Below are 22,048 nucleotides of genomic sequence, written 5' to 3' on the forward strand. Positions count from 1 at the left end.
GGTGCTCATAAATTACACTGTTAAGCAATACCAAAGCACAGGGGTATAGGAGGGGAAATGTTATGCATAGTAAAGGTACTCACATGTGAGAAATTAAGAAAAACAGGTAAAAATAAAAAGCAATGGACAAATATGGAAAGTTAGCATGAGAGAGAAATGTAATGAAAAAGTAAGCAGAAGAATCATAAGATGGGTAGGTAGAAAGAAGATGAAGCATGAAAGGGGGTAAACGTGAAAGATATAATGATGAAAAGGTGAAAGGTAGGATGGAAGGGTGAAACAATTAGTGGATATGAAGATGAAAGGATGGATGGAACACTGAAAGTATTGATAGGTTAAGAGTGGATGAATGGAAAGATGGAGAATGGATAGATGGGGAAGAGTGAAACAATGGGTAGTAGGATGAATATGTAAATGGTTAGATGGACTATCAAAGGGTGAAGGTAACTCTAGTAAGGAGGGCTGTATCTGCTCTACTCATGTTTTTAGTGGGATTAGAGGTATAGTGCAAGAGGAGGGGGACCATTTTAATTTTTGTGGCTACTTCCTTGGGCGCTACTTTCAGGATCTCAGGCAATAGCAGCCAAACGTTTTATTAATTCTTTGAAGATTGACCAGTTGCCAGTTCTACCTCCGAATTTGGAAGCAAAAGCCAAGTTTTGACTGCTTTTCTTGTTACCCCAATGATCTGCCAAGTCTTTAAGATTTTGGTTAGTTACCACTCTATTAAGCATTCACACACATGTGCAAAAATTGGCAATTCCTGTAAATTTTTTAATCTACATTCAAGTTTCTCCATAAAATATTTGCTATCACATTCTGTTCCTCTAGCACTGGCCGTTTTCAGAACCTATTCCATCAACTTGGTCTTTGCTGGTCTACTTCATTCACCCTCACACTCTCGAAGACTGTGTTTCACACTGCAGACTGTAAGGTGTCAATCATCTGCAAATTCGATCACATAAGCACGAGAACAGATTTGTTAATTGCTTCTTTGGATCTTACACCTATGTCACAACTGTTAACGCTGAATTTTACTAATGAATATTCATGTATTTTGAGTGTTGAATTTGCATAGAAGCAAAGAAAATGAATTAACATAGAGAAAAATCATGCACGCATTTGTAGTTATTAATAGCTTATTCATGTAAAATGTTGAGCTTATGTTTGAATAATGTAGTAATATGTCAAATTAAGGGTTATGTATTATGTAGTAGTTTTATTAATTGTAGGCCTTAACTTAGCGAGAGCTTGGGCCTAGTTGCATGGCCTCATATCAAGCTGCATTTCTTAGGCGATTTAAAAAATGGCTGCTTAGAGAATTCAATTGTGATTTTCCACTGTGCTGACCAAGTGCTTGTAGCTGAAATTCTTTCTCATGAAAACTGCTTGCTAGAAGATTTTGTACTAGCTAGGGATACATTGTATAATGTAGTATGTGTAAGAATGACTTCCTAGGAGAAGACAATGACTGACTTGGAGTATAAGCTGCAACAGTATTGATACCTGACAAGCCCAACGATGGGAGAGGAGTTAATCATCGACATGTGAACCGTATCCTAGTAAATTTGTGGTTTTGTTTTCATTAGACTAAATGCAAACATGCAATTTTTTAACCAATAAGGACGTGGGGAGTAGTTTTAGGAAATCTAACCTAGCCGGACTGCACCGAGAGGAAAAAGCCAATTTTATAGATTATTCTTTTCTGAACTGCACAAAGAGACTTTGCTTTTTCTGAACTTTAATGCTGAATCCTGATGCCTTGCTGACCGAACTGATGTCCAATTGACACAGACTGTCACAGCTTGCTCAACCATACTGAGGCAAGGTATAAGATGATGTTACCGATTGTTATGTCTATTTGCTTTTGTCCCTAGGTGCCAACTGCAAATTTTGATAGAGCCATAGTTAAATGTTTTTTCAAATTTGTGTTGACTTAATTGTTTTGCATGAAGTCCAAACATGCTTTTCTGATCTGACGTTAGTTTTCACTAATGATGTTCACTACATGCAGTAACAGTTGATGTCTTTTCTTTGCTGAATCTAAATGTATATCATTTAGTTTGCGCAGTAATTTGTGCTATTAATTTGTACTGTAACCTTAGAATGTGTAGTGGCCCAAGCTTTCATTAGACTGCGGTTCTTTAGGTGCTTTAGGCAGCCAGTATTGTTTCTGTATGTTTATCAATTGATTTTGAGACTAAGGCCCTCATTACAACGCTGGCGGTAAATGGCACTTACCGCCGTGCAGAAGACCGCCAATATACCGCTGCGGCCGCCGAATTCCGATACAGGTATTACGACCCACAGATCGGACTCCGCCATAATACAGACACTCACACAAGTCCGTCACACCAAAGGTCAGTGATAAACTGGCGATAACAAAACCTCCACTGTCACACCAACAGGAATAAGCCCACAGCATCACGACCCACAAATCAATGCAGCGGTCTTTCATCTGCTGTAATCCATTGGCGGTATTCACCACCGCGCTCAAAATACACACAATCTTACAAAACACAACCACATTGGACAAATCGAAATACACACACCTGATACACATATACACACCACACCCAAACCAATATAAAGCACACACCCACATCACCCACAAGACCTTACTAACAGAACTTGGAAAGCAGGCCACAGAGAGACACTACCTAAAACAACACCAACATCCACGCACCTCAAACAACACACACCAACACATCCCCTCACACATCACAACAGACACCACCTCACACATCACCCACACCACATCATGGCACCTCAACGACACCCCATGTTTTCTGAGGAGGAGCTCAGGATCATGGTGGAGGAAATCTTCCGGGTAGAGCCACATCTATTTGGATCACAGGTGCAGCAGACTTCCATTGCAAGGAAGACGGAGCTATGGCGCAGAATTGTCGACAGGGTCAACGCAGTGGGACAGCATCCAAGAACTAGGGATGACATCAGGAGGAGTTGGAACGATCTACGGGGGGAAGGTGCGTTCCGTGGTCTCCAGACACCAGATTGCTGTACAGAGGACTGGCGGTGGACCCCCACCTCCTCCCCCACAACTAACAACATAGGAGGAGCAAGTCTTGGCAATACTGCATCCTGAGGGCCTCGCAGGAGTAGCAGGAGGACTGGACTCTGGTAAGGCGAATCTTTACTACTTTATCCCCCACCCTAACTGCATGCCATCACAACCCCACCCTTACCCTCACACCCATCACCCCAACAACCCACAGATACCCCACCAACACAACCCACACATCCCAAAAATAAGCCCTGCATGTAACACCAATGTATGGACACCCATCAACAAAGCATGTCCACTACAGATACCCACACAGACCCCAAACCAACTATCACACAAGGACCAAGCCAAGAATGCAAGCACTGGAGTACAGGGTCACTCGCCCATTGCACATGATGGCACACACAGATCCAATAATCATGCCTTTACACCCCTGCAGGACCCCTACGCAATGTCACCGGACGAGAGGTGCCAGACATATCCAGTCCCCCCACAGAAGAGACCCACAGTGATGACAGCAGCTCTGCACAACTGGATCAAGATGACCAGCCCGGCCCATCAGGGGCCTCGGACAATCGGTTACCCTGACACTGTCACAAGCCACCACAGAGCCTCCCCCCTCAGGAAACACCACCACAGCACCCACCCAGCGGGCCCATCCCTCTGTCCCCAGGACACGTCAATCAGCAGTGTGTCCACCACTACAGGAAACCCAGGCAACCCCACTAACACAGGATGATCAGGGACCTGGGGGCAGTGGCAGTGGGCACACGGTTCAGGGGACAGAGGCACAGGACAACAGGGAAGCTGGGAGGACTGCTGTGCGACAGGGGGAGGACAGGCCCAGGGAACCCACACTCCACTAGGCACTCTCCAACATCATGGGTGCTTACTATAATTCCCAGGAGACGATGGCAACGGTACTGGCCAAGTTTCAGGAGACCCAGCGGCTTCAGGAGGAACACTACCTTGGGATCAGGGAGGACTTGAAGTCCATTAACAACACCCTGGTCACCATTGCAGGGGTGCTGCAAGACCTTGTCAACACCGGGAGGGACACTGTGGCACAACAAGGGGCCCCTGACACTAGCATGGATGATGAACAGCCCTCCACCTCCGCCGGCGCTATTGGGCAGGAGGCACTGCCACAGGAACACAACACCAGCACCCCACCCCCTGCAGATGGAGAACCACCCCGCAAACGGTCCCTGAGATCCAGGAACAAGACAGAGAACATTGCCAAGACCCCAGCCAGGAAATTAGACCCCCTGAATGTCACCCTTCTGTCCAACTTTGTCACCCTGTCCATCCTTCAACTGCCATTGGTCCACTTCCTATGCCCCTTTGGACAATGTACTGGACTCTGCCATGGCCATTCCTCCACCATCCACCCAGCCCATTCTACAACCCCCTCCACTTATTTGCACAGAAATAAACACACTTCAATCACAAAACAATCTGGAGTCAGCCTTTGCTTTCACAAACGTGTAATTGCAATAACCATGGAATATAGCAATGTGAATTTACTTGTGCACATACCAATGTAACACAGCTGTAGGCCTGGAGGAAATATAGCAGAGGGCACAAAGTGGGACCCACATCTGTGAAATGGAAAGTCAAAGTGACAAGTGTGGGTCCATACACTGAGTGAAAATGACAGACTTATGCTAGCTCAAAAAATTGTATGAGATGTGGGAGGCAGTGACATCTTCTTACCGGTGTCTCACTGGAAGTATTGCATAATTATGTTGTTTCGGTTGTTGATATCCTCTTCTTCTGCCTCCTCTTCTTCGTTGTCCACAGGCTCCACAGCTGCCACAAGGCCACCAGCTGTCCCATCCTCCTGCAGAAAAGGCACCTGCCCTCGCAACGCCAGGTTGTGCAGCATACAGCAGGCCACGATTATCTGGCACACCTTCTTTGGTGAGTAGTAGAGGGAACCACCTGTCATATGGAGGCACCGGAATCTGGCCTTCAGGAAGCCGAAGGTTCGTTCGATCACCCTCCTAGTTCACCCATGTGCCTCATTGTAGCGTTCCTCTGCCCTTGTCCTGGGATTCCTCACTGGGGTCAGTAGCCATGACAGGTTGGGGTAACCAGAGTCACCTGCAAATATTGAGGGACAAGTGTTAGACACACACTCCCCCATACCCAGACACTTATTCACACTGTATTGGCCTCACCTATTAGCCACACACGGTGCCTCTGGAGTTGCCCCATCACATAAGGGATGCTGCTATTCCTCAAAATGTAAGCGTCATGCACTGAGCCTGGAAACTTGGCATTCACATGGGAGATGTACTGGTCTGCCAAACACACCATCTGCACATTCATCGAATGGTAGCTCTTCCTGTTTCTGTACACCTGTTCACTCCTGCGGGGCGGTACTAATGCCACATGTGTCCCATCAATGGCACCAATGATGTTGGGGATATGTCCCAGGGCATAGAAGTCACCTTTCACTGTGGGCAAATCCTCCACCTGAGGGAACACGATGTAGCTGCGCTTGTGTTTCAGCAGGGCAGACAAACCTCTGGACAACACGTTAGAGAACATTGGCTGGGACATCCCTGATGCATTGGCCACTGTTGTTTGAAAGGAACCACTTGCCAGGAAATGGAGTACTGACAGGACCTGCACTAGAGGGGGTATCCCTGTGGGATGGCGGATAGCTGACATCAGGTCGGGCTCCAACTGGACACACAGTTCCTGGATTGTTGCACAATCAAGTCTGTATGTGACTATTATGTGTCTCTCTTTCATTGTAGACAGGTCCACCAGTGGTCTGTACACCTGAGGATGCCGCCATCTCATCACCTCCCCCAGCAGACGTGTCCTATGGAGGAGAACAGAGAGCAGAGAGTCAGCCAACACTGAGGTATCCCAAAATGTGCCTGTAACTGTGTGTATTTCAGGCCTACATAGGTGTGACGCAGTTATTATTAATGCCATGTGGTCTCCTGAAATGGCGGCTGCCTGACCTGTAAGGTGGGACAAGGGGATATGAGGTAACTGTGCTGGCGTTGTACACCGTCGCAGTGGGCGGTTGAAGACCACAGCGCAATTCTGCACTGGTTAACATTGGGCCCTATGGGTCCGAAGAGCCAATGATGATGTACGCCGGCGGTGACGGTACGCACCGCCGCAGACGTGACCACCATTTTCTGCCTGTTCACTCACTTGATACCTGACCTTCAACAGGTGAGGACCTACAGTGCAAGTGCTGCTGTGACCTCAGTATGGAAGCAACAATGGCTCATGTGTCTGGGGAAAGGGCCCCTGTCTTCACTTCGGAGGAGTTGGAGAAACTAGTGGATGGGGTCCTCCCCCAGTACATGCAACTGTACGGTCCTCCAGACAAACAGGTGAGTACATTGTCAGCATGCTGCATGGGCAATGCCTGTTTTGAGTGGTGTGGATGGAAGATTCATGGTGGGGGGGCTGAGGCCTGAATGTGCGGATGGTGAGTGTATGTGCGTCAGGGCAAGGGTGGGTACGGGGGGCAATGAGTATGACAGTCCAGATGGGTAAGTAATTTAATTTCCCCCTGTACCATTCCTCTAGGTCAGCGCCCACCAGAAGAAGGGTATTTGGCGTGCCATCGCCAAGGATGTCCGGACCCTGGGGCTCCACCACAGATGGAGCACCCACTGCCGGATAAGATGGGAGGACCTGCGCCGCTGGAGCAAGAAGACGGTGGAGTCCCAGCCGGGGATGGCCTCCCAACATGGGAGGGGTGCCCATCGCACCATGACCCCCCTGGTGTTCCGGATTTTGCGTGCATTACGAGGTGTCTGGGCGGGGGATGTGGCCAGTGGGTTCCCCTAGGCCATGGCGAACTTGGTAGGCAAGGTCCCTTGTGAGGCAGGCTATGTGGCACCCCAACCCCACTAGTGGTTAGAGCGATCTACACCTAGTCAGGCTCCTGTGACTTCCAGGTGTGCAGCAATTAGGCTCAGGCCTTGTACCCCATGGCCATGTGATTAATCTAGGAACTATACGTGCATGGCGTAGTGCAGAGGGCTGCTCACTGTCTGTTGTGTCTGCCAACGGTAGTGGTGTTGCATGCACTGAACATGTTTTTCTTCTGACTCCCCTCCCCCCCCCTTTATGTGGTCTCCCTGTTCTGGTGTGCAATAGCATCATCAGGTGGAGGAGCATTGGCACCGGAACAGAAGGGAGCTGCATCCCACTTGGCCAGGAGGGTGAAGCTACGGAGTGTGAAGGCACCAGTGGGACGGAGGGCGAGGGGAGCTCCACGGCGGGGACAGGAGCAGAGACCAGCGACTCCTCCTATGATGGGAGCTCCCTTGTGGTGGTGGGACCCTCTGTTCCCACCATATCAACAGGTACAGCCGCCACCCCAACTACCAGCACCGCTCTCCCAGCAGCCCCTCAGCGTGTGTCCTGTGCCCGCTCACCCGGGAGGGTGGGAATCTCCTTCGCCCCAGGCACCTCAGGCCCTGCCCCAGTCAGCCCTGCTGCCCTCAGTGAGGAGGCTATTGATCTCCTGAGATCCCTCACTGTCGGGCAGTCTACCATTCTGAATGCCATCCAGGGTGTTGAGAGGCATTTGCAACAAACAAATGCATACCTGGAGGGCATTCATTCTGGCCAGGCAGCCCAACAGAGAGCATTTCAGGCTCTGGCCTCAGCACTGATGGCAGCCATTGTCCCTGTGTCCAGCCTCCCTCCTCCATCCTCCTCCACCCAGACCCAATCCCCTGTTCCTCAGCCTATCCCAAGCACACCATCAGACCAGCATGCACACACATCAACACACAAGAGTGGCTCAGGCAAACATAAGCACCACACATCCCACAGGCACTCACACAAGCACCATACCCATGCACACATACCAACATCCACTTCCTCCACTGTGTCCCCCTCCTCCACATCTCCCTCTTCCCTTCCAGTCTCATCTCCACTCACACCTGCATGCACTGCATCCTCAGCCACTAGCTCCATCAACAGCATGCCCATCACCACACACCGCTCACGTGCACTCACCACCCCCACTACCATTCACACATCCCCAGTGTCCTCTCCCAGTATGTCTGTGAGCCCTCCTCCCAAAGTACACAAACGCAGGCACACACCCACCAAACAGCCATCCACCTCACAACAGCCTCCAGCCCATGCACCTTCACCCAAATTCAGCAGACGTACACCTCTTACAACCACTACCTCTTCCTCTACTCCCAAACCCCCTCCATCTACCCGTACCAGTGTGTCTAAAAAACTTTTCCTGTCAAACCTTGACCTCTTCCCTTCACGTCCCCCCCGTCCTTCCCCTAGGGCCAGGTTGTCCAGGTCCCAGCCCAGCACCTCAACCACCACATCCCCAGGCACAGTGGTGCCAGCAACTGCGGGGTCATGGAGTGCGCCAACCATCAGGGCTGCCAGTGTGTCACGTAGCGAGTGTAAGGTCATTCCGCCACCTGCCAAAGTGAAAAAGGTGCCCACATCCTGGAGGGAGAAGCCGAAAACACCAGCCACCAAGGGGTCAGCGAAAACGAAAGGGGATAGTGGCAAGACAACTGTGCCACCATCAAAGGTGGGGAAGGGACAAAAACTGAAGGGCAGGTCAGGAGAGGGCATGGTGGTACAGACTGAGGGACCAGTGTCACACCTTCTGTCCACGGCAACCTGTACAGCGGCGAACCGCCACCTGCACCGCCTCCGGCACGTCTACAGCCGCTGCGACAGTCCCCAGCCTCTTCCAAGGTGGCCAGCCGTCCGAGGCTGCAGGAGACATCCTGCTTTCTCCCTCAGCAGGTGCTGACACATGCCCCGCCGCCACAGACCCACCCCCAGCACCGCTGCCACAGACCCCGCCGCCAGCATTTCAATCTGATGCCCCAGCAGTGTTCTCTCCGTTTCCAGTCAGGTATCATGGGTGGGCTTCGCCCATGCATTTTGGGCCCAGTGGTCCACGGTCAATGATTGGTGCACTATCCGGACTTGTGTAGTTGGTGTACATAATTGCGTTTACTGGATTTCGAACTTTGATAATGAGATTTCACATGATTACATTCATTTAAATCAATTCCTTTTGTCTTGCGTTCATCCAGGTTGTGGGGGGAGGGGTATGTGTACTGTTGCTGCATGTATTTGTGTGTATGGTGTTGTGGGTGGGGGTGGGGGTGTTGCGTGTTGTGTGTGTGTGCCACTCTATTTTCCCTCCCCCTCCCCTGCGTTGTAGGTGCAGTACTCACCGTGGTCTTTGCCGCCGTCATTGGTGCTTCTGATAGAAGAGAAGAAAGACCAGCATCGGCAGTATTGTAGTGTGGTTAGTTTTACGTATTCTTTGCGCATTAGCTTCAGGCTTTAGGCCTTTGTGCACTTTGCCCTGAATATATTTTATCCATTTGCTGACAGCTTAGAGCCTCTGTGCACTTTGCTCTAAACGCTTTTTATTAGGCTTCGTACTGTTATTTTTCAAATAGCCAGTTCTACGGTGTTGTTTTTTATTCATATCACACTGTTTTGCCTACTTCAGCACTGGAGTTCTCCATAACATATTCACTCTGTGCTTCAGTCAAGGATACAGTCTGGTACATTGCCGATAGACGTGGTAGGAGTTTAGATTTGGCATTCCTGCGTAGGGACATTTTGTGATCACGATGACATGTTAGTTATAAAATCACTTCCTTGTCCCAATACACGCAAGAGGGAGATTCCGACCAGGGAACCACAACTAGGCGCTGACTGCCTCGTTGCAGATGCTGAACCAAGATCACAGGTCTTTGCTCAGGTATGAGGGCTGATGTCTCCCCAGTGATTCTGAAAGGCAAGCTAGAAGCTTAACATGCTGTGCTCTAAATAGAACAAGCAGAGGGAGAGTAGAAACTGTTAGACACTATGATAGCTTTGTTCTTATGTTTTACTCTCCTGGTGACTATTTCAATCCTACTGTGTTGTATTGTTCTGGTTATTGCGGCTCACGCCTTAATATCTAAAATACAGTCGTTTTATTAAAACATTATATAAAACTTATACTGTCTTTGTCATTTGTATATGAGATCATATTGTAAATGAGAGAGTTGGTTTGGATCTGAGTGACCACGACTTCCCTGAGAAGTTCCAAAGATGTCATGCGCTCGGCTGCCAAATCATTTCTTCCTTATGGGAGAAATGAGGCACTGCTAGTTAGCCGGAGCAAAAAACGGATTTAGGGTGACAGAGTTCCTTACACGTGGGTCAGACTCAGTCCCCCACACCGTTATCGATCCTGCTGCCTAGAAATCCAGTAGTCTCATTTAGGATAATGAGAGCCCACGCGACAGTATCTGCAATTCAGGCTCCATGGCGTCCTGGTTCCTCGTGGGGTGTGGAGAGGTGAGTGTTTTCCCTTCTGTCTACTGTTTCTGCCGTGTTTTTGAATGCGTTGGTTCCGCCTCGGAAAAGGTGGCGGATGGGCATCTTGTGATAGGGTGGGCGGTACATTGTCTTCCGCCTGTCTGTTTGCGTTTACCGCCGTGCTGTTTGTTTGTACCGCCGTGGCGGTTGGAGTGTTAAAGTGGCTGTCTATGTTGGCGGTTTCCGCCACGGTCGTAATCCCATTTTTTTTCCGCCGGCCTCTTTGTGGTATTACCACTGATTAAACACTGACCGCCAGGGCCTGAGGGCCTAAGTTACGTGACATTAGCATTGTTAATATAGGAAAATAAACATTTACATTTTTACAAAAAGGTGCGGTTATTCATGGCCGCGAGGTCATGGTGTGTGGAAATTACTGACTCCTGTTGATTGTTGATGTTATTGATTGTTACTACTATTGATTTGTATTGGTATGGGGTGACATGGTGGGAACTACTCGAAGCACAGTCAAAAGGTCCATCGGCCTACATGCGTCCCTTTATAAATTCACTTAATAAGGTCTGATGCGCTAATAAAACTCTTACTTTACTGATAAATTGTGTGGGGGTTATGAGTGAGTAAGGTGCCCTTTAAGGGTAAGTTCATTTGAGGGTGTTGTGTGCATTGTGGATGGTAGAGTGTCTAAGCCGTGCCATTTCAATCAGAGGCTTGGTGTCAGGGTAGAATAGTGGTCATTAAGGTCGTTCAGAAGTCAGACATAGGTTCTGTTATGTTTGCTTGTCATAAATTGACGCTATTCACATGCAAGAGAGTTCTGAAGCTGAGTAATTCCTCTTAAACTTTAGATATCGTGAGCAGAAGGCACAATAGGGGGCATATCGACAACAATAATGATTAATATTGACTCATGCAGTTAGTGCTCTGAGGCGGCTCAGTGGCTTAAAATCCACATATTGTGAAGTATAGGTCTTGTGATAATGATCTATTAAGTCTGTAGTTAAGTCAATTAGGCTTGGTCTGGAAATTTCACAACACATAGCATGTTTTGGAATTCAGGGTATGCTATAGGAATTCTCACATTTCTGAAAAAACATTGGGCCCGATTAACAAAGAATGTTGTATGAGGAGGTATTACTGACTCTTGTAGAATTCTTAGCTTACTCGTGGATTTCAGGAATACGCAGGGAGTACTCCTGATTTACACCTGGAAGTCAGGAGAACTACAAGGGTTAGTCACAACACTATATTTGTGAATCAGGCTCACTGTGTTAATCGTTGACTGTAGTGTGCATTTATGACTGGAATGTTTGTCTTGGATCATTTAATACCGACATTTTACATAGTACCTTATTCATGATTTATTTTTTTAATTAGAAAAACGCAGCAATACTGATTTCTACTTCAAATGTAATCTTTAGAATTCAGAAATGTGGATATCACCACAGAAACAGAAAATGCATTTCCATCCAAAAATACAAAAATAATAAACTGTAGCAGATTTCCAGTCGAAAGTAGAATATCACCTTACCGAGCACCTTGAGTTCGGTCCCACAAAATGGCGCCTGTGGCCCATTGTCGGTTTCAAATCTGCAGTAGTAAATTCCGTTGTCTGAGTACTGAACCTTATGGAGTGTGATGGTTGAGCTGTTGTTGGATTGAAACATTTTCCCACGTAGATTATGATCCTCTATTAGAAGTTGCAGCAGCGTGCCATTTTCAGTCCCTTTGTACCAGGATACCCGTTGAATGTGACGGGGAGCACACATTGCTCCGCAGGAACAGTAGAAGTGAACAGTGATTCCTTTTCTTGCTGCGAGGAAACGGGGATGCTGCTGACATTCTCCTGCAGAAAACAACAGCCAGTTGAGACAAGTATTTCTAGAACTGTAATCCAGCACTATGATGTCAGTTTGCACAAGCATTGGCAAAGCCAATAGATCTCGTCTAGGGAAGAGTGTTTTAATCGTGCTGTACACCAGTGTAGCTGCTGTTCAGCATGGATAAATATTAGTGGTGTAGAGGAGAGTGGTGTTGAAAGGAGTGTTGTATAGTGAAGTGGCATAGAGTGATGTAGAGGGTAGGGTTGTGAAGAGACTTCTAGTGGAGAGTAGTGTTGTGGAGTGGAGCGCTGTAGAGTGATGCAGAGTAGTGTGTTGTAGAGTGGGGTGGAGTAAAGTGGCAAGGAGTGCCTGGAGGGAGTTGCATAAAGTGAAGTAGAGTGTCATAGAATGGAGTGGTGTAGAGTAGCGAAGAGTGGAGAAGAGTGTCATGGAGTAGAGAGGAGTGGGGTGGGATGGAGTGGTGTGGAGTAGAGCTATAGAGTGGAGTGGCATAGAGTGACGTGCCATGGAGTAAAGTGTTGAGAGTGAGTAAGTGGTGTGGAATGGAGTGTAGTAGAGTGGAGCATAGTAGAGTGGAGTGGCATGGAGTGTTGTAGATTGGCATAGAGTGGAGTGTTGTAGAAAGGAGTAGAGTGACAGAGTGAAGTGGTGTAGAGTGTTGTGGAGCAGTGCAGAGTAGAGGGGCTTAGAGTGTCAAAAAGTGGAGTGTCCTAGAGTGGCATAGACTGGAGTAGAGTGTAATAGAGTGGAGAGGCATAGAGTGGAGAGGTGTAGTAATGAATCCATAGCATGGAGTGAAGTTGTATAGAGTGGAATGTCACAGATCAGTGTAGAGTGCTGTAGAGTGGCATAGAGTGGAGTGACTTAGAGTATTGTAGAGGGGAGGGGCACAGAGTGGGGTAGGGTGGAGTAGCATAGAGTGGAGCATACATGGTGTGGTAATGCACTGCCGTTACAGACTACCCATTTTCAGTTGAGATGACCATTACATTTGACAGATATTCAGTTTAACTGATAAAACTATACATCACACAAGCAATAATATGTGGAAATGGCATCACCTAGAGTACTGATTTGTTTTGAACGTATCAAAATATTTGTCTACAACACACTTTAGAATTACAAAAAAGGTGCTTCATTTGTGCTTTTTTAGTTCTAATTTTTTCTGAAATATCTATATGCACAGTTCATTTACAGACAATAACATTTTGTGTGCTAGAAAAAAACCTTTCTGTTCACACATCCAAATTGTTAGGCAGATCCTTTAACTTTGAAGTCAGAGAAAGAAAAGTAAACACCTAGCTTCCCCGGAAAACAAAGTTTGACATTTGATGTCTGTCTTTGAATGCACAGCAAATGTGCGAATTGTGATTACTTTAGTGCCCCAGCCAATGCCAGTTTTCTCATCAATAATTTCATTGAAAATGTTCAGTGATATTACCAATGATGTCATAGAAGATGTCATGAGTGATGTAATATGTGGGGTAATTAGCACTGCCTGGCAAGAGTGTGAGATATAGTTACTTTAGGACATGAGTTATAGTTACTTGAGATAATTATAACTGGTGAAATTCAGTAGTTTTGTTCATTTAAAACAATGTTCTAACTGACATCTTCACCTAACTGTAACATCACTTTAACCATTGTTATTTTCAGTGAATTTCTTTTTTTAAATGTAAAGTAATATTTTATTACCATATTTAGCTGCCACTGCACATTTCCTCTGGCCATGTGTGGTGGGAGCTTGTGACAAAATCACCCTCTTTCCCGCCTCTCAGGCACCAATATTAATCAAATGTAAATTTCCATAAATCACACAATGCAATATTTTGTTATTATTGATTATTTTAAAAAAAATGAATAAATGAAAATACACTCTGTGATCTCCTTTTACATAGTTTTTATTATTACATTCTGTGGGTGAAAGATTTGAAAATAAATGTCAGGGACACTTTTTCACGAAATAAAATAAAACAACCATGTCACTGACTCTTCCTTTAAAAGTTTTTTTTAGTCCAAAAAAGTCAATCAAAAAAACAACCACAAGAGCACCTTGTATCTTACTTTATACTTCTTTAGGCTATATAAAATGCAGCCATACATACTAAACAGGATTTTCCCCAGAGGGCTCTTCGTTCTCTGCATCAATTGGGCTGAACCTTTCCCACTGAATGCCGGCCTGCATCAGGTCACTTTGGAATATCCTTTGACATGGAGTGCTGACACAATTAAATACATTGGTATTTATCTATGTAGGGAATAAGACCAGATAATTCAACTCAACTACGGCTTCACCATTGATAACCTTACTGTTCAGCAAGAGCGCTGGATTTGGGTAATGATCATTAAAATGGTTGTACTTCCCCGTTCTTGCACCTATTCCTCAGCATCCCAATACCCCGGACCCAACATTTCTTCACTCCATTATGTTGCGCTCCTGTTGAGGTTAATGTGGGCTGGGTGCAGACCTTGCATTAGTCGGGATCCCCTCATTCTCCCTTATGAGCGTGGTGGCTTTGAGGTCCCTGACCCCCCCAACTCTACTACTGTGCGGCCCATTGTCAATTCGCATATCACTGGTACCATCCCGAAGCCTGCCTGCCATATCTAAAACTGGAACGCGATCAAGCTGGTGAACTCCCATTGACTTCTTTATTACCAAATAACCCTACGGATAACAAACCCTACGGATAACAAACCCTTTCAATCAGCGGCTGGGCCTGGTGTAAGCTGTGTTGGATCCTCAGCAGAGGCATCCTATAGTCCCCGCCCTACCTCTGTCTATAATCCTTATCTCCCCCTCACATCTGAGAAATTGATCAAAAAGGATCCTCCAGCGTCACAACCTTCACAATCTAGGGGATTTTTTTCCCCATGGCCATGTTATATAAACATACAGAAACATCTGTCTACAAAACTCTTCCTATATGGATAATTTATACTAAGGCGACTCCATAATACACTGTGCTCATGACTACCCACATATCCACTGGCCCCAGATGACTTTCCTCCACTAACGCTTATTGTCACCAACACATATGGTGGGCGACTGATTTTCAGATTATATCAAGTTGCACTCGCCATGAAGCCTGAGGCTGCTCAGCAGGATAGAGGGGCTTGGGAAAATTATCTTGGCCAGCCACTATCTGGCAAGATTCTGTACTATTGCTGTGCTCAGACAAATCACATTTCCATCAACCACAAACAAAAGATTCTCCATTTCATATTTTTGCACTGTGTCTACTGTACACCCAAAAACCTAGTGCTCGAAATGCCATGATGCAAAGGCAGACTTTGCGCATTTAATCTGGACATGCCAGCATATTAAGCAATACTCAACCATGATAGGAACCACAGTTGCTACTCCTCCATTGCTAGCTGTGCTGGGCTATGTCTAGGACCTTCCCTATAGTGTCCACAAATTCACTGCAATCGCATTACTACTGGCAAAATGGGGATTAGTCCTTCATTGGGGAAGCAGTGTTTGCCCCACATACTCTGCCTGACTGAAAAGCATGATTTATTGTGATACAATAAGTGACGCCATATGCGCAGCTACAGCCTCAAACAGCTAAACCCAATCTACATAAGGCAGCCCATGCATGATTATCTACTCACTTTAACCTCTGATGACTCAGTCTGAAGTAACACATCCAACTACCCACCCCTCCTCTCCACTTACACAGCAGCGGTATAGTCCATGACCCCCTTACCCCCCTCGTCCCCCCTCAAACCTGACCCCCCTCTCTTTCTACCATTACCGCTGGCTTTACCCCCATTCTGGTATGCCACATCTGGTTTGCTATGGTTTTCTTTCAATCTTTTTTTGTTTTGGCATTGTATTTATGAGCTCTTTTGTTTTGTGAAAACACATAAAGGTCAAAAACAAATAAAATGCAGCTACACAACAAGCCCCTAAATGGCACTGCATTCCTAGCTGCACGGCAAAAGCTGTAGTTTGTGAAATGCTGAAGAAAATAGGGTAAGTTCTGTCTGGGGTCATGGTTTCAATGACCAAGACGACTTACTGTTTTTTTTCCTAATGTTGTTGGGGGGAGGAGGGTGCTTTTTGATCCTTCTTTTATATATTTTTCTGGGTATCCTGCTCCCACCCGGCACATACACTTTTTGTATAGCCCCATGGCCCCGCCATCTCCCTGCAAGAGGCCTCATTTAACGGGGCTATGAAGGAGTTGGTAATTTTTTAATGTGTATGTAGGAGGCTGGCAGGCTCAGTTTATGGTGTGCACCTATGGTGTAGCACTCTATACTGGGTCCAGGCAACCCTTAGTGATAGTGAGTAGGTGTCTAGATAGCATATATTCTCTAGGGGTAGCTGAGGTGAGCAGCTAAAGCTTATCCAGGAGGAATGTAAAGCACTTGCAGTACCACAGTAGTCAGACAGTAACTCACTTATACGAAAGACCCACACAAGTGTAGAAAAAATAAAGGATACTTTATTGCAGCACCACTACTAGACTAGCATTGGTATATCTCCCTTTGGAGATATCTACACACAGTATGTACACAAAATAACCATCAGAAAAACATAAAAGTACACAGGGCCCTATGGGAGGGACAAACTATATACTAAAATGGTGGAATGTCAAATAGTGACCCCAACCAAGGTAAGTGTGGCAGCTAGCTAGGGGCTGGGGGAAGATAGAAACACCAGAGGTAAGTACAGTAAGTGTCCCCAGCAACCAGGTGCAAGGTACTTACCCACCCAGTTGTCCCATGGGCTAACACACAGAGTAGTGGGTGGAGTTTTTGGAATCCAGGGCCCTTCCCAGTAGACCCCAAGAAAACCAGCAGACAATAATTTTGATAAGGTCCCTTGTTTAGTTGCATGGCACCCAACCCTAGGGGGACTTAGGGCACACTTTAGGGGTGACTTGTATGTAAAAATAAGATAGTTTAAGATGTTGGAAGTACTTTTATTTCCAAAGTCAAACTTGCATATAACATAAGTTTAAAAGCAGCCAGCAAGGCAGGCCTGCCTTTGAAATGACACTGGGCACCTCAACAATGCACCTATGGGTTGTAGGAAGGTAGCCTCTTTCCAGCCTTGTTACCCCCACTTTTGGCCTGTTTGTGAGTATATGTCAGGGTGTTTTTACTGTCTCACTGGGACCCTGCTAGCCAGGGCCAGTGCTCATAGTGAAAACCCTATGTTGTCAGTATGTTTGATATGCGTCACTGGGATCCTGCTAGCCAGGACCCCAGTGCTCATAGGTTTATGGCCTGTATGTGTTCCCTGTGTGGTGCCTAACTGTATCACTGAGGCTCTGCTAACCAGAACCTCAGTGTTTATGCTCTTTCTGCTTTTAAAATTGTTACTGCAGGCTAGTGAATAATTTTACCAATTCTCATTGGCACACTGGAACACCCTTATAATTCCCATGTATATGCTACCTAGGTACCCAGGGTATTGGGGTTCCAGGAGATCCCTATGGGCAGCAGCATTTCTTTTGCCACCCATACGGAGCTCAGACAATTCTTACACAGGACTGCCACTGCAGTCTGAGTGAAATAACGTCCACGTAATTTCACAGCCATTTTACACTGCACTTAAGTAACTTATAAGTCACCTATGTGTCTAACCCTCACTTGGTGTAGATTAGGTGCAAGGTTACTTAGTGTGTGGGCACCCTGGCACTAGCCAAGGTGCCCCCACATTGTTCAGGGCAAATTCCCTGTACTTTGTGAGTGTGGGGACACCATTACATGTGTGCACTACATATAGTTCACTACCTATATGTAGCGGCACAATGGTAACTCCAAACATAGCCATGTAACATGTCTAGTATACCATACCATTCTGGTATTGGGGTGACAATTCCATGCATCCCCGGGTCTCCAGCACAGAGCCCCGGCACTGCCAAACTAACTTTCCGGGGTCTCCACTGCAGCTACTGCTGCTGCCAACCATTTAAAAAAAAAAAATCCCAGCTGCCGCCAAGTCACTACAAACAGTCTGCTTGCAGCGAGGAACAGCTGTCAATCAGCTGTCCGTCATTGCGAGCAGGCAGAGAGACAGAGGAAAAAATTGCTTTCACAGAGAGGGAGCTGCCTGACAGAGATTAATTAACATGTAATGTAAAGTGTGCATGTTTGAATTATGGTGGACCCTGTGCCTATTCATTTTGGGCATCGGGTTTAGCATAGCAGACTTTGGGGGTCATTCTAACCCTGGCGGTAAAAACCGCCAGGGCGAATGACCGCGGTAGCACCGCCAACAGGCTGGCGGTGCACCGCTGGGCATTCTGACCGCGGCGGTTCAGCCGCGACCAGAAACGGAAAGTCGGCGGTGTACCGCCGACTTTCCGCTGCCCTTGAGAATCCTCCATGGCGGCGGAGCGCGCTCCGCCGCCATGGGGATTCTGACACCCCCTACCGCCATCCTGTTCCTGGCGGGTCTCCCGCCAGGAACAGGATGGCGGTAGGGGGTGCCGCGGGGCCCCTGGGGGCCCCTGCAGTGCCCATGCCAATGGCATGGGCACTGCAGGGGCCCCCGTAAGAGGGCCCCAAAAGGAATTTCAGTGTCTGCCTAGCAGACACTGAAATTCGCGACGGGTGCTACTGCACCCGTCGCACTCCAGCAACTCCGCCGGCTCCATTCGGAGCCGGCTTCATCGTTGCTGGGTCTTTCCCGCTGTGCTGGCGGGCGGCCTTTTGGCGGTCGCCCGCCAGCACAGCAGGAAAGCCAGAATGGCCGCCGCGGTCTTGTGACCACGGTGCGGTCATTTGGCGGTAACCGCATGGCGGGCGGCGACCGCCGCCCGCCGCGGTTAGAATCACCGCCTTTGTGCCTACTCAAGTTTATTAAATGCTAACCTGATTTATAACAAGGTTTGCGAAGAATTCATCATTAGAAAGGAAAGTTATGATTAGAAAATATTTATGTGATTTATTCCTTAAAAGTTATATGTGTGCAGAAAAAGTAATGCATGTCTTAGGTGTACTTAATGTAATTTGTTAACAAAGATTGCAATTAACATTGAAATGCTTCACACATTTTCTGAAATACTATAAGATATATTCATGAGTTGTTATATTTTGCCTGTTTTATTCATGCTTAAATTAATGCATTTATTTCTTTGTTAGCATAGCTAAGCCTACAATTTTATGTTCACAGCAGTAATGAAAAGGTTGAATCAGTTCTTTTATTTTAACCTGCATTTTTCCATTAGGTTGTTTCACATGTTTAGAAGAAGAGTTTTAGTGTATTGTGCTTAAGCTCATTCAGTGGTAACCTTGAATTGTTGCAACGCTAGAACATGAGGACTGGAAAGTAAAGCTTTACCATTGCTTAAATGCTTACTCCCATGAGAAAGGAGAAAACTGTTGTGAGCTATGGGAAGACTTTGTATTGTATTAACTAATGTAAAGAGTCACTAGGTACTGCCGGTGTCACACGGAATGTGAGATGACTTCACACCTACTCTGAGAAGATCTGGAGATGTTGCAAACCTGATTGACATTCTAAACTTCATTGGACATTTGCATTGGCCAAGGCAGAGACTTCTGAAACTTTTAGTTAGTCTACTTTTGGTCCCCATGCAGTTAAGTTCTTTGGATGCATCTGTTGTTAAGATCCCACTTAATGCTTCTATTTTAAGTCCTTCATGTATTGCTAAATTGCCCCTTTAAATTCAATCATCAATTTGTGCCCTGCCCGTTCCTGATATGCAGCTTGTTTTCTGCATTTTTTCTGAAGACGCTCCTGATGCGCTCTGCTGGATCTGACATGTTCTGCTGTGGTTTCTATTTGCTGGGAGAGGTATAAAATTGCAATGCTATTTTCACCTTGCATTATTTTAATTAGTTTAGCATGATGACACCTGTTCACCTTTTATTTTTAGTAGTTAGTTTAAGCTAAACCGAGATAGATGATTTTTCTAACTTATTTTTGTCTTCTTTTCTTTTTGCTTTTTCCAGAATGTATTAGTACGTTCCCGCCCATGCTTGTCCTAATTTGTGATAGTAGTAGGGAATAACCGTCCTCTTAATGTTGATAAGTGATTTCTAAAACCTCTCAAATTGAAATGTTGAGCTTCGATAACCAGCCTCATAAAATGTATATATGTGAACTCTGAATTTGATTATTGGCTGATGTCATCATCTAGTGATTTAAAGTCAGTTTCTATTGCACAAATTTTAACATGGCTTGTCTGCGTAATTTTGTTGGAATATTTAATGGTACTGATGCTGAGTAGATTTAACTTGTTTGGCAGATTTGGTCAGCCTATGGTTTTCATTTATTTGTATAACTTAGTTTTACACACTATTTACATGACTTTTGCTTTGTGATTGTAATAAAGCTTTGACGATCTTCATTGATTGGAGTTTTGTTTTCATGGCCCAATTAGTTATGGTGTTTAAGTTTGTTGTTGTTTGATTGAGATTAATTGAATATGCTAGCGTTTTCAAATCCTAACATGGAGGAGAAAACGCTGCCACATCACGTAGCCACCTTTTTGAATTTGGTAACAGATACCATTTTCATGAACTGGTTGTAGTCAGTGAATTTGCCAATTTTACAATTAAAAAAAGAAAAGTGAATACACATAAAATGCACTATAAATTGAATACACGCTTACAGGGCAGAGATAGTGTGGGTGGATTATGAAGGGCACACATCGTTCATTGAGGTACAATAAATACTATTTTTAATTAGAACAAGCTTATACAACTGCTCAAAAAATGAAAACAATATGCAAGACTATTTCAATTAAGAGGTTCAAGAAATTCCAAATTTCAAAACAAAAGGTAGGGAGAGGGTTAGGTCAAGAGGGCTGTGTGTGGGTGTGCAAAGGAACCTTTTTTTAAAATAAACATGATGTAGTGGTTTTATCAAATGAATAGCAACAAATACATAAACAAAAGCCCCTGTAACAATTTGACATAGAGGAGCGGGTCATCACAGCTTGTGTCATACATTAATACAGGAGTTAAACATGCAGGACACTCTCTTTCCCAAAAACGGAATAGGCTTCAAGTATCTGTATCGGTGGAGTTCACTCCGGGTCTACGAATTTGACCAGCAGTTCCTCCATATTCCAAAGACCTCTTCTGCCTTCTTATCACATCTGAATTTTGCTGGCATGCCTCCTTTACTATAGCCCATTGAATCACATCCTTTGCCTATCTTTCCACGGCGGGGCTAGCTTGACCAACCCAGGCAATTGCAACCTTTCTCTTAAACAGAAGCAACAACAGGTGTAAGAACTTAGGGCCAGATGTAGCAAAGGGTTTTTCCCATTCTGTGTCAATGGGAAAATGTGTTAGTACATATGGCCCTTAAACTCTATCTTCAGATCCTTACGCCGTTGGATATCTCCCAACAGGCAAACAAAAGGTTCCGCTTCTATCAGCGTTCACACTACAGTAGCCGCATGCCCCACAACAGTCATCCAGTCATCCAGAATGCATGTACCACTGGGCAGTTCCACGCAAAATGTAAGAAAGATGTCACAGGAGCATGGCATCTGTGGCAACCAATGGGTTTGCTGGGATTCATTTTATGTAGAAGTACTGGTGTCACATATGTAAGGTGCATAAAATTGAAGTGAGTTAGCTTAAACCTAGCATTACTGGAAATAGACTGAACTAATGCACAGATCCTACACCATTGTTCGTTCACCAGTGCAAAGGAAACTTGTCTAGTGGTATCTTTTCTCAACATGACATCCATGACTGAAATTTGAAGCCAGTGGCAAAACGTTTTACTATTTCCACACTTCTCCAATTAAAAACTGTAGAGTGAAAGTTTTAGTGTGACATCCTTTTTTAAATCTGGCTAGAAAGCACACCTGTCACCAAACGTAATGTGATCAACCTAAAAAGAAACTTTCAG

General features: G+C 45.8%; 1 protein-coding gene across 2 annotated transcripts in view; it reads right to left on the bottom strand.

The window, feature by feature from the left end:
• CD79B (CD79b molecule) overlaps positions 1-22,048 on the bottom strand; it is a 207,663-nt gene that overhangs the window by 98,509 nt on the left and 87,106 nt on the right. For both annotated transcript variants that reach the window (XM_069238084.1, XM_069238083.1), the window contains exon 3: positions 11,877-12,191. In XM_069238084.1, the coding sequence (XP_069094185.1) occupies positions 11,877-12,191 (315 nt within the window). The remainder of the gene's footprint in view (positions 1-11,876; positions 12,192-22,048) is intronic.

Source organism: Pleurodeles waltl, chromosome 6, assembly GCF_031143425.1.
Source record: "Pleurodeles waltl isolate 20211129_DDA chromosome 6, aPleWal1.hap1.20221129, whole genome shotgun sequence".
Lineage (NCBI taxonomy): Eukaryota > Metazoa > Chordata > Amphibia > Caudata > Salamandridae > Pleurodeles > Pleurodeles waltl.